The 14,531-nt window shown below is 47.1% G+C and overlaps 2 protein-coding genes across 2 annotated transcripts in view; one reads left to right on the plus strand and one right to left on the minus strand.

Annotated features, from left to right (window-relative positions):
- Nucleotides 1–14,531, plus strand: part of LOC144805858 (uncharacterized) — a 2,350,900-nt gene that overhangs the window by 1,329,909 nt on the left and 1,006,460 nt on the right. The gene's annotated exons all lie outside the window — the stretch shown is intronic.
- On the minus strand, nucleotides 7,901–9,693 carry LOC144805865 (translin-associated protein X-like). The gene is given in 3 exon segments (XM_078672344.1): nucleotides 7,901–8,117; nucleotides 8,830–9,057; nucleotides 9,059–9,693. Coding segments are annotated over 3 exon segments (990 nt in total). The 5' UTR covers nucleotides 9,613–9,693; the 3' UTR covers nucleotides 7,901–7,909.

Genomic DNA, 14,531 nt, shown 5'->3' on the forward strand with positions numbered 1-14,531 from the left:
ATCACACGACAGAACTCATTAATTGCCTTTAGAATTCTGAAATAGTTTTTTCCAAAATACTAAAAGTCTGGCAGGGCCCAGCAACTCGCTATCACCAAAATAATCATAGCACCGGGTGGCCTACCAGCTCATACAAAAACTCATACAAAAACTACACCGACCTTGCCTAACAACAACGCCGGTTTAGCTAGCCCCCATGCTTTAGTAACTCAACAAACCTGGGACACCCAAAGGGTTTTTCCAGCCGATGGCGCGACTAAAGCACAACAGGGCTGCCCCACAATAAGGGGGTTGGCGAAACTTGTACCTCAGCGCTCAGTGCATACGCAGAGCCACTCCAAAACTCTGCAACATCCCATTCAACCCTAGTTAGCCCTGGATTTGACCATAACGGCATTAGATACAATCAACAAGACCAGGGGGCGGACCACATAACGGAGAAGCAGCCGGCTAAACTGGATCATCACCTTGTACTGATTAATGACGTCTTGTCCTCAATGGTAAATGCATTCATAATGCACGCTGACCAGTTAGACGTCCAGATAAGCCTACTTCACACAATCGCCGGCCTGATATCAGGCATAGATTCCAAACTAGAAGCCTTGAACTCTTTAATTCAACGCGCCCAAGCAAATACCACAGCCACATTCAAGCCACAGGACTGTGGATGTAGTCCGGTGCTGCTCTGCTTGGAAAAACTGCCAGTAATAATGAATACACTGATTGAAGATCTAAAAGCAGAATCCAGCAGGCATAGGAGCAAGGAAAATTTGAAGTCGGCAAATATAGATAACACTCCATCCGGGACACAGACGACTGTCGACTCTAATGGCAAAGACCCCCAGCAGGACATCACAAAGATGTCGGCAGCTGAACCAAGCAGGACACCAAGCAGGACACTACAAACAACTACAGACGAATGCAACACCGCTGCCAAAAAACAAGCAAACTTAAACAGCTTGCAGGTGACAAGCCTTGAAACTGGCCACCTATCCCGGAAAAATAAGAAAAAATTAAAAAGCTAAATAAACAAAAAAAAAAGCAATCATAACCAAAACAGCTCAATTAGGCTGTGGTTACTGCCGGAAACGAATGAAAACCCTATGCACAGTATAAACAACGTTGTGCCTACCACACATCAAAATCCTCCAACCCTAGACGGAAAAGCTATTTGGCCGAACAATTCAACTAAAATCAATCTTGACCCACCCCTTGGCAATACGCACGAAGGCCTAGGCCAATGCTCTAAAAATTGGGATAGAAGTGCCGCAATACCCAGCGGGCATCCCAAACCTCATGAGGAACAAACTACTCGGGCAGGCAGGCAGGCACTGCCTGAATTCCAGGTACACATCGAGACAGCCCAACGCCGATCAGCGCAATGGATAAAGCCTTACATAGCCAAACCAGAACCTCACCAAAGGAAGACAACCAGAGAATACGCTGGAAGGACTCCAATGACTTCAACAAGATAGCAGTAAACGAAATAAGCGAAGGTCTGCCGCCGATAACAAAAACGGGCACCACAAACTATGCAAACGACGAAGTCAATGCTGTGTCACGGCAAACCCGTCAGGATTTAATTAGACAAGATTCATCCATAAAAGAGACACATAAGTCACATATCCCACATACACAGGATGATCTCCAGCCAGAATATGCCTCACAGGGCAAGTGGGACATACTCAACCGCAGCAACCTACTAAAACTCTTTGCGAACATCCCAGGCCTGGAAAATATAAAGTCATCTGACATCGACACTGTTTCATTTTTCATGTAAGGACCAGGTGACACTAACAAATCAACAGAACTGCTTTTTTCAAACCCAGACATAATCCATACACTAAAAAGAACCTACCAATTATTGGAAGATTGGGGCATAAAGATCACGAGTCTGCAGACAATAAAATACCCTATGCCTTTGAAATATGCCCACTTGCAGTATCAAATTGATCCTAGAACACCGGACATACAAAGAGAGAACTCGAAAGCAGAGTTGCCACTCCCACCCTTAAAAACACTCTCTATACTCCATGGGAGTGAAAGTGAAACAAATACAAAATTGGCAAGCAATGGGTTACTCAAGGTCACTACAAACATTAGCAAAGGTACCCGGAGCCGCTCAATTCAGAACAACTCAAATGAAGATTGGTCTTGGGTGCCTCGAGCCTTAGCTCATAATTCCTAAACTCCGCACTGTTGCAATTAAGACTACACCACCGCATTGGCAGGCAGATTTACCAGGTATAAAACAGAAAAGGGAGACAACTGGGAAACAGAACTTATCTATTATGTCCTGGAACGTAGCCGGGATACTAAAATTAACACAATATCCCGCAAAACCCCAACTCTTCACAGATATAGATATAATCTGCATGCAAGAAACGTGGGCTATTAAACCAGTTTCGATCAGGGGATTTGCGGACTATCACAAACCAGCTCTTAAAGAAAACATCTTCGGCAGACCATCAGGAGGCATCTCCATATATATCAGGCTCTCACGGAAGATACAATTTAGGGAAATTACAACAACGTCAAATTTGTATATGGCCGGCATTTTGAAATGCCTTTCATCAAGTAAGGGCACATTGCCTATATTACTGATCAATGTTTATTATAACCCTAATGGACGGGGAAAAAAGGAAAAACTCTCCGAGTTATTAGAAGACATCGAAAATCTCCTCTTACAATTTGCCCACATGGACTCAATAATTCTCGGGCATTTCAACACACAAAACATTGGAGATAAATCAGTAGAAAGCTACAGTTCCCCCGCGACGGAAGCATTCCACGCTATCTTGCATGCCTATCAGTTGGCATCAGCCCACTCCCTACTCAGAAAGGATTCTCCAGTAAACCCCTGTCCGCCAACTTACAACAATCTTACCACAATTGACTATATCCTTTTAAGCTCTCGGCTACAGAGCCTAATGACAGGGTATAAAGTTGCACAGCGGAAGGAAAGTGATCATGCGGCTCTAATAACAACCTTAAACCTGACAGCAGACAACCACTACACACTTAAACAACTGGGATCGACAACCGGTAACCAAATAAAGTTTTATTCATTCACCTAGCTGGCTGGGGGTTTGAGGGCCCCAGTTCCGAAAGGAGGAATTCCCCTCCCGCCAATTATTTTAGGACTGCCATGCCTCTTTGTGACAATACACATTGTTGATCTCTCTTTACTTCTCTTGACCCATCTAATCAATCAATCATTTGTAAAGCGCACGACATACATAGTAGAAGGTAAATATCATGCCAATGGAGTGTGGAAATGGGGATTGCTGCAGCCAGGCTCATGCGCTGTGCAGCTGAGCCTGATTTTGTGCGCACTCACGGACTGTATGTGGCAGAACGACAGGACTGTGTGACTGCCTAAACCAGTGGTTCCCAATCTGTGCGCCGCGGCACCCAGGTGCGCCATCAAAAGTAGCCACGGGCGCCACAAACAGTTTGGGAACCACTGACTGATACACAATAAAAGTTGTGGTTCTGAAATTCTGGACCCTACTGTTGTCCCGGTATCGAGGTCCGATACCCGTGTCCCGAAACATCAACGTACCATGACGAATTTGGTGTCGACGAACCGATAATGATTAGGACATCATTTCTATGCATTTGCGTCATGATCAAGGCATGCTAACACCCCTGAATCGTAGTTTCCGTCCCGACCCCTCAGACTCCATTTTGTAAACGGTATCCATCTTGTGTCTTGCCCTCATGATAAGTCAATTAAAGGTCGCGCTTGATCTAAAAGGACACGTCCACCTTCCCTGACTCCCCCCTGACCTGTCCCAACTGATTCCTTGCCTCCAGCCAAACCTGTTTGGGCAGCTCCTCGCCCAGTGGCCTAATACGATAGCATCAATGCATAACATGCCCCAAACCATTCACTACATCCAGATCATGTTTTCTACACACACGCCTGTCCGCGTTCCCTGTTTATGGCCAGTTTTATGACTAGGAGGTGCCTTCTTTTATTGGGGCTTCACCGATATCTGATGGGAGTTCCGGGCTTGGCTGGGTAATCTATCACGAATTGGACATCTAAAATACGGGCTTGCCTACATGACTTCGCTCTTTTGTATTATTGTAGAAATATGTGTATAGCCATATCATAAACTCAAGAATTCTTGCTTGCAGCTATTATTTTTGTATATAAGGAGAAGGCTGGTTCTGTAAAAACGAACAGTCTCCTGAGAACACATGACCCGTGGTTCCATCTAGAACAACAGCTAATAGCTAATATGTTGCACCTCAACAAACGCACGTTAATTGGTATTTAGTTGTATTTATTATGTTTTTTATGTGAAAGAAAACTGCAGAAAATTCAAAAAAGTATATATTTTTGTATAATGATGAATAAATTGATCAAAAATAACAAATATGTGAGAAGTCTATTGTGTCATGAGATGCATCCTATGTATAACTAATTGACTTAATTGCCAAAAGTGTTGAATGATATTCAGGTCATAATAAGAGGTTTTTTCCCTGTGTTTTTGTATTATTTGTTACTCCCACCTCTTGACCACAAACAAAATACGGAGTACCCTTGTTCTTATTGCATTGTCATTTACAATGCCAATAGCTCAAACTCTTGTAAATGCAAGATCTGTTTCACTTCAAAGAAGTGACTGCCATTGTCCTGAGCAGCTTGTAAAGTGAAAGTGCGCATGGCACGCTGAACGTTGCAGGAAAGCATGTCGTGCCTGAAGTAGGAAAAACTCATTAAAGAAATTAGTGCTTACAGACTAAATAAGACATACCGTGTAACAGATTGTTTATTAACAATAAGAGGTCTGTGGTAAACTCAATCGTTAGTTTTAGCATCATATCTAACCAGAAATTCCCAGCAAGATAAAATGGGAACAGCAGACAGGAGACATACAAAACAGTATTTTGAAAAAAGGCATTCTGAACATTAAACTGTTTGCCCTTCAACACAATCAGGGAACAGAATTAGAGACCGTGCAGAAATTTGAATAACAGGATTGTTTTTAAATACATACTATGTTTGACTCAAACTTCTCATTGAAAGAAATCAGAAAGAACATACAACATTTAGGGTAAGAAAATTAACAAGCAATGCTTCAGAATTGGAACCAAGACACAACCACAATATTTATTATGAAACTCCAAGGAATTTGCCCAATGAACATACATATTGCTACGTCTGAAAAGACTTTTCAGGCAGTACAACTACCTCCTATATTCTTTCATAATATATTGTACTAAATTACATAATCAGTGCTTCAGTGACCTATGTACATCAATACAAAAACTGAAAGCTCAGGCGAATACTTGCAGAATTGCCATCCATCTTACCTACCCGAATATAGTTCAACAAAATATACAGCTCTGGGCTTTATGTGTAAGCTAACAAGCGTAAAACAACCATATAAGTTACAATGAGATCTAGCTAAAGAAATAAAAGATTGAGCAAACGAACATTGTTTTGCACTTCAAGAAAAGTGGGCACGGGGAGGAGGAGCCTAACCAGCAACCATGATGGCCGCCTGATCTCTCGGCTCCGCTGACCCTCTTGCTTTTCTCCCGTTTTCCGCCTAATCCTGTGATTTATCCTGCTATTACGAAGTATCGGCGGAAACGGGACGAGACCCCGGATCTATTGGTGTGCTTTGTTGCTGGAGCCCGGCGGTGCAACTATTGAAGCATCTCTGTCCCTGCCTCGCGCTGCGCGGCTACGACCGGGTCTTTGTTCTCGACTGGGACCGGCCTCGCTCACTACAACAGTCGCCGTCGCCGGTGAACCAACCACGGTGGCGCAAGCATCGTCCTGCTCCCTGTGGCGTGCTTTCTTGTTTTAAGGGCTCACACGTCGCCGCTACGGGGAACACATTGTATCGTGTTTTTCGCCCGGACACGACTCTACTTGATACTTTGTCTCCCTACGAGCCGGGCTGGGCGCCATCTTACAGGCGGTTCTCTCTTCCTGACACAGCGGACCCTGGGCTGCTACCGAAAATACATCCGTCCTCCCACGCCAACGCTTATACTCTACGCCCATGCAGTGTGCCTCCCCTGAGCCTCAAGACTGGTTGCGCCATCACTCGGATCTACGCGGTGCCCGGCTGGCCGCGGATGGTAATGGTGGATGGCTTGGCGGGCAGTGCTGCCCTTGTTTGCCCCGCGTGCGGAGGACAGCTGAATCCTCTCATCCCGGTGCACCAGTGCTGCTCAGTGACGTGATGTGCGCCCTGGCTACTCTGGGAGAAGCTCTACATTCGGCTGCTCGTGAACTGGGAGACCGGCTGGCTTTGATTTCCCCTGTGGCGCCATTGCTTGCACGTGGACGCCACCGGGAGCAGGACACTGTGTCTCTTGTTGAAGCTGCCCTCTGTTGTCCCTCCACTCCGGCTATTACTGGCAAATTGAAGGTGCGAGACCCAATTGCAGTCAAGATGCCGGCTGTAATATCCTTGGAGCAGGCTGCAGTTTCGGGACGTGTGGTGCGGCTGGAGCAGCGTAGCTGGGCGCCATGTCTTGTTTCTCCTCCCGAGGTCCCTGGCGTGTATCGACTCCTCATCCTATTGACTGGGCTTGCCAATCCCGGGGGATCACGGATGGGCGCTGTTCTTGTTTGTGCCACGGACACCTACATTGCTGTGTATCGGATGGACTTTACTGATCGTCCCTCCACTCAGGTCTGGTTAATTGGTTCGCCTGCTTCCTTCCAGATATCTACCGTGAGGCCGGACTATGTCGCTGCTTTACATCGCAGGGGGCAGGGCTGAGAGCGCCCCCCATTATGTCGGGACTGTTTCACTTGCATCACTGGGACACTGATGAACTGCCGGGGATATTGAGGATGGGTATTGTACTGGTCACGGGGTCTGGGATCGGGCGGCCGGAATGAAACGTTGTGGTGCTTTGGGGAAATTCGCTGGCCCTCCTCCGGCCTTCTGTGGATTAGGTTTTTCTTCTTTCTTTTCTCTTTTCTCCTCTTTTTGTTTTTTTCTTTTGTGTTTTATTCCTCTTTTTTGGTCTCTTTGTCTATATTTCGGGTTCCTACTGGGCGACAGGCACGCTGCTAGGGGGGGGGGGGCCGTAGTCACACGCAGTGGTGCAGGGTGGGGGGACGATGTTTTGTATTGTTTTATGTTTCTATGGCCTTCTTTATTCTTTGTGGTTTTTGTGTTGTTCCTTTTTCCTTTGTTATTTCCTTTTTGTATTCTCCCTTCTTTTCGTATATTTAGATCGGGCCGGGGATCGGGTGGTGTTACTTTCTGGGTGGGTTCCGCACTTTGTGCTTATGGGGTTTGCGCTGTTTCGGGGATTTTGTGTGCATAGCGCTGATAACGGTACGTTCCCATTGACTGCTCGCATATCCTGTTTCTCCTCCCGATTATGTTTTCAATGGGGGTTTTTCCTCCTTCGGGACTTGTTCCCGATACAATTTGCTTCACTGTGTGACGCCGTATCCTCTCTTCCTGCTATAAAAAGTGCCCTTTCAAATCCTGCTGGATAGTGGCTACGTTTGCACATACATCCTGAAGTGGTTTGTCGATTGGGTGGGCGCAGTCTTGCGCGGACTGTAGTGTATTGTTTGTATACACTGTTTGCAATGCGTTACGCATGACTCCCATTGTTGTGGTTCCTTTGGTTGCTATTCTGTCGTATGGCCCACCTTGTCGGTTGTCTGAACTGAGTGTACGATTTCTCTCTAATCTCATAAAATGAAACCTGCATGATTCTTTTTCCGTCTGCTGTTACTCCGTTGTAGAGCTATTGTTTTTCGCTTTCCGCTTTTTGCGGTGACCTGTAATGTTTCTGTATGTCATGGCGGCCGGCCCGTAGTGGTTGTAGGCAGACGCTGTGTACTGCCCATAAGCTGAATAAAGGTTTTAAAAAAAAAACAAAAAAAGAAAAGTGGGCACCGAAATATTCAAGACACATAATCTTCAAGTGCAGTCATCTCTGCCTTGGTGGAAAAAACATCTGCCAACATGTGTTTTGGGATTTCTGAACCCCTTACTTTCAGCGTGTAACATGCATTTTCTACCTTTGCCAGGCTCTGTTTCAGTGTGTACAGCTTTCTGGAGATTTCATAGGGTCCTGCATTTCCAATGTATGAAAATCCATCATGAACCTCCCTAAGAAACTGGAATACTGTGCAAAGGGGTTTTTAGAAAATTGGGACTAGAGGGGCGCGCTGCCTGGGTTAAAACGTTACAAAGTGTGTATGGAGCAAGAGTGTCGTTGTGTAGTGCGTGAAGAGCAGACGGCAAAACACCCTTAACCGTCCAAACAAGTCAAGAGACAAGGCAAATTAACAAAGATAAGCTCTCGCAACTACATGTGTGTTCATCAAAACAAGGTAAATTGACCAAAAGTTAAAAAGAAGCGCAGAAGCAGGTTCTTTGGTGTAAGTCTTCTTGTCACAGCAAGATGTTTAATTTTCTCCAGACTTGAGAATAATATCAATCGCCGACACGTGTTTCGTCGTGTGCGGTTGAGTCACACGACTCTTCAGGGCTTCCACTCCAATTCCAATGTGTGGTTGGAGTAAGTCTGGGTCTTTAAAAGCTCAGTTTCAAGCAATGGGTATTCTGTATGTATATGAAACAGTCGATGCTGTTTGACAAAGTAATCAGTTGCAGTATATGGATAGAATTATCGTATCCCACTGGTAATTTCCATTTGAAAGTATAGCGCTGTGTCTCGCTATGCTGTAAGGCGGGGAGCCGGGAGGGGATTCTTTATAGCGCCAAATTGAGGAAACGAGTACGTGACCTCTGCGGTGGTGTGCCGCTGCAGGCAATCCCTCCTCTGTTAGTTCCCGGCGGTCGTCTCTCGTGTACGAACCTAAGAAACTGACTTAGTTCAAAAGGTGTGTCAATGTCACCGTTCCCCACGCTGCCAATGCACAGTCGCATCAGTTCTCCAGTGAGGTCAGCTACACCCAATAGGTAATCCACTGGTGTTACTTTCAGGCTCCAAACAGAGGGTGGTTGTTGAGTATCAGAAAGTTCATATGGCAGCTTATCAAGTGAACTGGGCAGACGGTTTTGGATAGACTTGCCCACAGGCCTCAAGAGATTCTGATGTAGACTTCTCAGGAGGTTCGGAAGGAACGTTCGAGTTAAGCTCCTCCTCTTTTGCTGCAAACACAAGTTGTTTGTTAATATCCTCGATGCTGATCAACGATTGTGTTATAACAAAGTGCTGGAAAGTAACTGCCTCCACATACTCCTGGAGCCCTGGAGTAAAAGCTCTGTGATACTGATACATGTCTTCTCCCATCAGTTCTTGAGCAACTTGCTTAATTTTGTGCCGGACAGCATTTAATTTGCTTTCAGATTCAGCCAATAGGTCCTCTTTGTTGGGGGTACTGATAATTCTATGCAGAAGGAAAATTGTTCTTTTACTTTCAATGGTTATATCACGACCCAGTTTCACAAGTCGTTCATACTTATCATGTCTTGCATCAAGATCATGCTGAAATGAGTGAAAGGCTGTCATCACAGATGAAGACAAATTAACATTAACGTCTTTATCGTCTCTTCTGTCGTATTTTCTTTTTCTAAATTCACCTGAGCCATGTAATTCACCTGCCCCATGCCCCGCCATCTGTTTTGTGACGGACATCTTGACTCTTCGCCGGATGACTTTGTCTGTTTCCGGGAATGTGCCGCAGTCCCTCCTCGAGTCAATACAGGGCCCTCGTGAACAGAAACTCTCTTGTCTACGAGTAGACTTGCATCAACAAGAAGAAGCATCCGCCCTCTAGGCTACGTCAAGCGCGCGCGTCGCCTAGTACGGGTCATCATTAGAGACAGCGTGGGAAGCGTCCGTCGTCTGACAGAGTAGACTGCGCCTGCGCAGCTGGAAGTTTTAGCAATGTAGGAACGTTTCTTCTGGGAACTCCGTGTAACAGATGCTAAAGGGTCAGTCCTCGTAGGAGGTTACAAATTAAGACAAGGCGGTACTAAGGAGGGACTAGCAAGCCTACTGATGAATCAGATGGCAGCATTTACAAAACAATGACAAGCCAATGAAAAATACAGCTGGAGCGTCAAGTTCATACTCTAATACAGTATGCCTCGAAGAGCTGCGCATGCGCTGCCCAGGCTTGACCTAAAAACAAAAGAAGTATTCAAGTTTTTGTCTTTGTTTTTCAATCTGCATTCTTGGATTAATAGAGACAAACTGCACAGTTTATGCAGTCTTCGCTTTCAAATGACGTTTATACAGTGAAGTACTAAGACAGATGTGCTGAGGACATCAAAGTGGCAAGAACAATACGGGCCATGCCAGCTTGTTTGTACACACCCTAAACATACCAGCCTTCCCTGCCATTTTAAGATTTTGTCTGAAGGTAGTAGGATTGTTGTAGAGGAAAGACTTTTTTCAGTTTAGGCTTGTGAACCAGCCCTACCATTTTTCAGGTCATTGTAGGTTGTAGAATTCTAGATATATGGTTGGCACTATTTATTAATCACTCAGATGAGCTAAAAGTTGATGCAATGGAGAGCTACCATAATGAGATCATGCTGTTATGAATGAGTTCCAACAATCATTTTATTTTTAGAAATTATTCCAACATGCCCATTTCAAACTAAATGCTAGACTATCCACCAGTTCTAACACTCCACAAAACCCCATTCACACTGAAGAGACATGAAAAATCTTTTACATAAGGCAGCATAACATTCAGACTTGTGTCTTAGACACTAATTTAGCAGAGTGCACGCACGTTAGCATAAGGCACTGCATGAAATGTACCGTGAAAGAAGATAAAACAGAAGTTATTTACAAGGATTAAGGATTATCAAGGATTATCTCATATTTTCCCCATTAACCACAGAGGAATCCGGCTCTCTTGCATGCACACATAGAGAAGGTGAAAGAGTGTGTGTGGAGGGGTGGAGGGAGGAGAGTAGTATGAAAAGGATTTTTTATATTTCACTCGCACACACAGACACACACACACCTAAAAACACACATGCACCTTTGCATTCAGAGACTTTCCTCAGCCCACTCAGATTAATTATGTGAGCTACATGGTATCATGAAAGCAGAACACCATAGAAGCTCTACCAGCACAGCCAAATACATCAAAACTGTATTTCAATTCAATATCAGTCAGTCAACAAAAGTGCCATCACTCAAGTTACACGAACTGCACTGACTCTGCTCCTGATTTTAAAACACTAAGACTGCATTTATATTGTGTAGCATTCACAGACATAATAAGCTCAGCACGATCTCATGTTACGAAGACCGTACAGTCTCAGGGCAGACAGCAGAACTATACCTCTAAAAGGTCAAAATAAACAGATACCAAAGAGTTGAAAGATCAAAAACTATCACGAAATTGAACAAATAAATAGTGGAATATTAAAATGTGCAATTTATAGCTATTTACAGTTCGGCTACGGAGTGTCTGCAGTCCCAGCTTGTCCATCAGCTTGCTTACGGCCATGGCATTGGGCAAATCTTGTTTGTTAGCAAAGACCAGCAGAACAGCTTCCCTTAGTTCATCCTCTTGTAACTAAAAGAAACAAGTAAAACCCAGATATTACCTAGATTTGCCCCCATTCAGTTCATCCTATTACAATGCGTCCCCGTCTTTGAACAATGACGTACCCATGGCTAAATCCCACATCCGGGTACCGGGGGAGGGGAGCCGGCTGGAGTGTTTCCGGGTCAGCAGAGGCGGCTGCTACAGGCAAGGGGTGCGCTGGGGACGCGGCGTCCGCTTCCACTCGGTCTCGGCGCATGGCTGTTGGGTGCCATTTGAATTATGCAGGCCAGGTGATGCGGCGGAGATACCAGGGGAGTCGCGACAAAAGAACCAGGTGAGTGGTGTATGTGTGTGTGTGTGTGCGCGCGTGTGTGTGCGAGTGTGTGTGTGCGAGTGTGTGTGTGTGTGCGGGTGTGTGTGTGGGTGAGTGTGTGTGGGTGTGTGTGTAAGCGCGCGCGTGTGTGTGAGAGAGCGCGTGTGTGTGAGAGAGCGCGTGTGTGTGAGAGAGCGCCCAGGAGAGTCAGCCCGCCAGCAGAAGCGCGTCTTCGAGGTTAAATCGCCGAGGTAATGTGCGTAGCCACCCTCTCTCAGCCATTACCAGGAAACCCACAACAATAGGTTTTTCGCTGGAGTAGCGCTATGCGCTGCTAACACCAGCAAGACCTAAAAATGCATAGCTCCGGCCCTATAAATTAAGTGCCGGTGCTGAGCACCGGAAACCAGTAGCACAAATAAAGCACTGCTTAAGAAGGAAATAAAACGTCCTGCAGCCCTCAAAGCGAAACATAACATTTGCAGACAACCTGCTTTTACACACAACGCACCTTGAAAAATAATGATTCACAGCCCCTGGGGAGCCCTCTCTCATGCAGCAGCTGCACTCTTACACCTAGCGGTCATGCAAATGGTGCCAATGACAATACTTTTTTCATCCCTCGCCCATCTCCCCAAATTTGGTTTCCAAGAGTGAGCCCCACATCAATCATTATAATACCTTTGACAGCTTCATCCCAATTATTTTCAGGGAGAAAAATGGAAGCTGGGCTTACATCCACCCACCGCCCAAAAAAAATACCATACTGGGGAGCCGCAGCCAAAGGCCAATAAGGCAAGGGAGCCGCAGCCAACGGCCAATAAGGCAAGGGAGCCGCGGGTTGACAAAGTTTGGGAACCACTGGCCTAAACCAACACCAGGAATCAGACACCAGCCATCATCCTGGGATGGAATCAGACACCAGCCATCACCCTGGGATGGAATCAGACACCAGCCATCACCCTGGGATGGAATCAGACACCAGCCATCACCCTGGGATGGACTCAGACACCAGCCATCACCCTGGGATGGACTCAGACACCAGCCATCACCCTGGGATGGACTCAGACACCAGCCATCACCCTGGGATGGAATCAGACGCCAGCCATCACCCTGGGATGGACTCAGACACCAGCCATCACCCTGGGATGGACTCAGACACCAGCCATCACCCTGGGATGGACTCAGACACCAGCCATCACCCTGGGATGGACTCAGACACCAGCCATCACCCTGGGATGGAATCAGACACCAGCCATCACCCTGGGATGGAATCAGACGCCAGCCATCACCCTGGGATGGAATCAGACGCCAGCCATCACCCTGGGATGGACTCAGACGCCAGCCATCACCCTGGGATGGACTCAGACACCAGCCATCGCCCTGGGATGGACTCAGACACCAGCCATCGCCCTGGGATGGACTCAGACGCCAGCCATCGCCCTGGGATGGAATCAGACGCCAGCCATCGCCCTGGGATGGAATCAGACGCCAGCCATCGCCCTGGGATGGAATCAGATGCCAGCCATCGCCCTGGGATGGAATCAGACGCCAGCCATCGCCCTGGGATGGAATCAGACGCCAGCCATCGCCCTGGGATGGAATCAGACGCCAGCCATCACCCTGGGATGGAATCAGACACCAGCCATCACCCTGGGATGGACTCAGACACCAGCCATCACCCTGGGATGGAATCAGACACCAGCCATCACCCTGGGATGGAATCAGACACCAGCCATCACCCTGGGATGGAATCAGACACCAGCCATCACCCTGGGATGGAATCAGACACCAGCCATCACCCTGGGATGGACTCAGACGCCAGCCATCACCCTGGGATGGAATCAGACACCAGCCATCACCCTGGGACGGAATCAGACGCCAGCCATCACCCTGGGATGGACTCAGACACCAGCCATCACCCTGGGATGGAATCAGACACCAGCCATCACCCACGGGGAATGGGATTGTATGGAATTGTTTGACTATGGCGATTTCATTGTCTCTCTATTGTTGTTCATAAAAAAAACAACAACAAAATATTTTTAAAAAAACATAAATTCCCCAAAAAATATTATTTTAAAAACCACACACACATGGTTGGGCGCCTTAAAGTCTCCTCACCGCTGCTTGAGCGCTGGTCATGGGGGCTGCAGGGCCTGGGGGAGAGAGGGGGCACCGGGGGCCCGCCTGAGTCCGGCTGCCTGTGAGGAGTGGGGCCCGGTGTGTTCTTCCCTCCCGAGTGACGCGCGCGCTCACGCCGCTGCACGAGCCACCATCGCGCGCGAGAACAAAACATCCATCACAGATATGCATGCGCAGGACCACGCGTCGCAGCTGCGCATGTGCGGAGCGAAGACACTACTTCATATCTCAGAGCAATCACGGAGTGTTGGGGTCTAGCACAGGGTACAGACTGTGAACTGCCCTGGACAGAGGACGCTCAGTCTCACTGCGCCTGCGCACAGGAAAGACACATGCCCCCAATAGAGGAGCCGAACCGAGGAGCTTCGCACTTCATTACCTCTCGCCCTGTGCTGTGGCGCGAGGCGCCTCGTGCTCCGCGGCGGGAGCCAGTTGTTGTTTCTCATTCATTGTGTCCCCGAGCGGACACTGTCATTGAATTGTCTTAACGGTTAACGGCTGTCTGTCCTCTGCGCATGCGCAAGTAGTGTATGTCCTCTGCGCATGCGCACAGCCATCATGCCCACTTTAAGCCGCGCTCCG

Source organism: Lissotriton helveticus (assembly GCF_964261635.1).
Source record: "Lissotriton helveticus chromosome 1_1 unlocalized genomic scaffold, aLisHel1.1 SUPER_1_unloc_3, whole genome shotgun sequence".
NCBI classification, from domain to species: domain Eukaryota; kingdom Metazoa; phylum Chordata; class Amphibia; order Caudata; family Salamandridae; genus Lissotriton; species Lissotriton helveticus.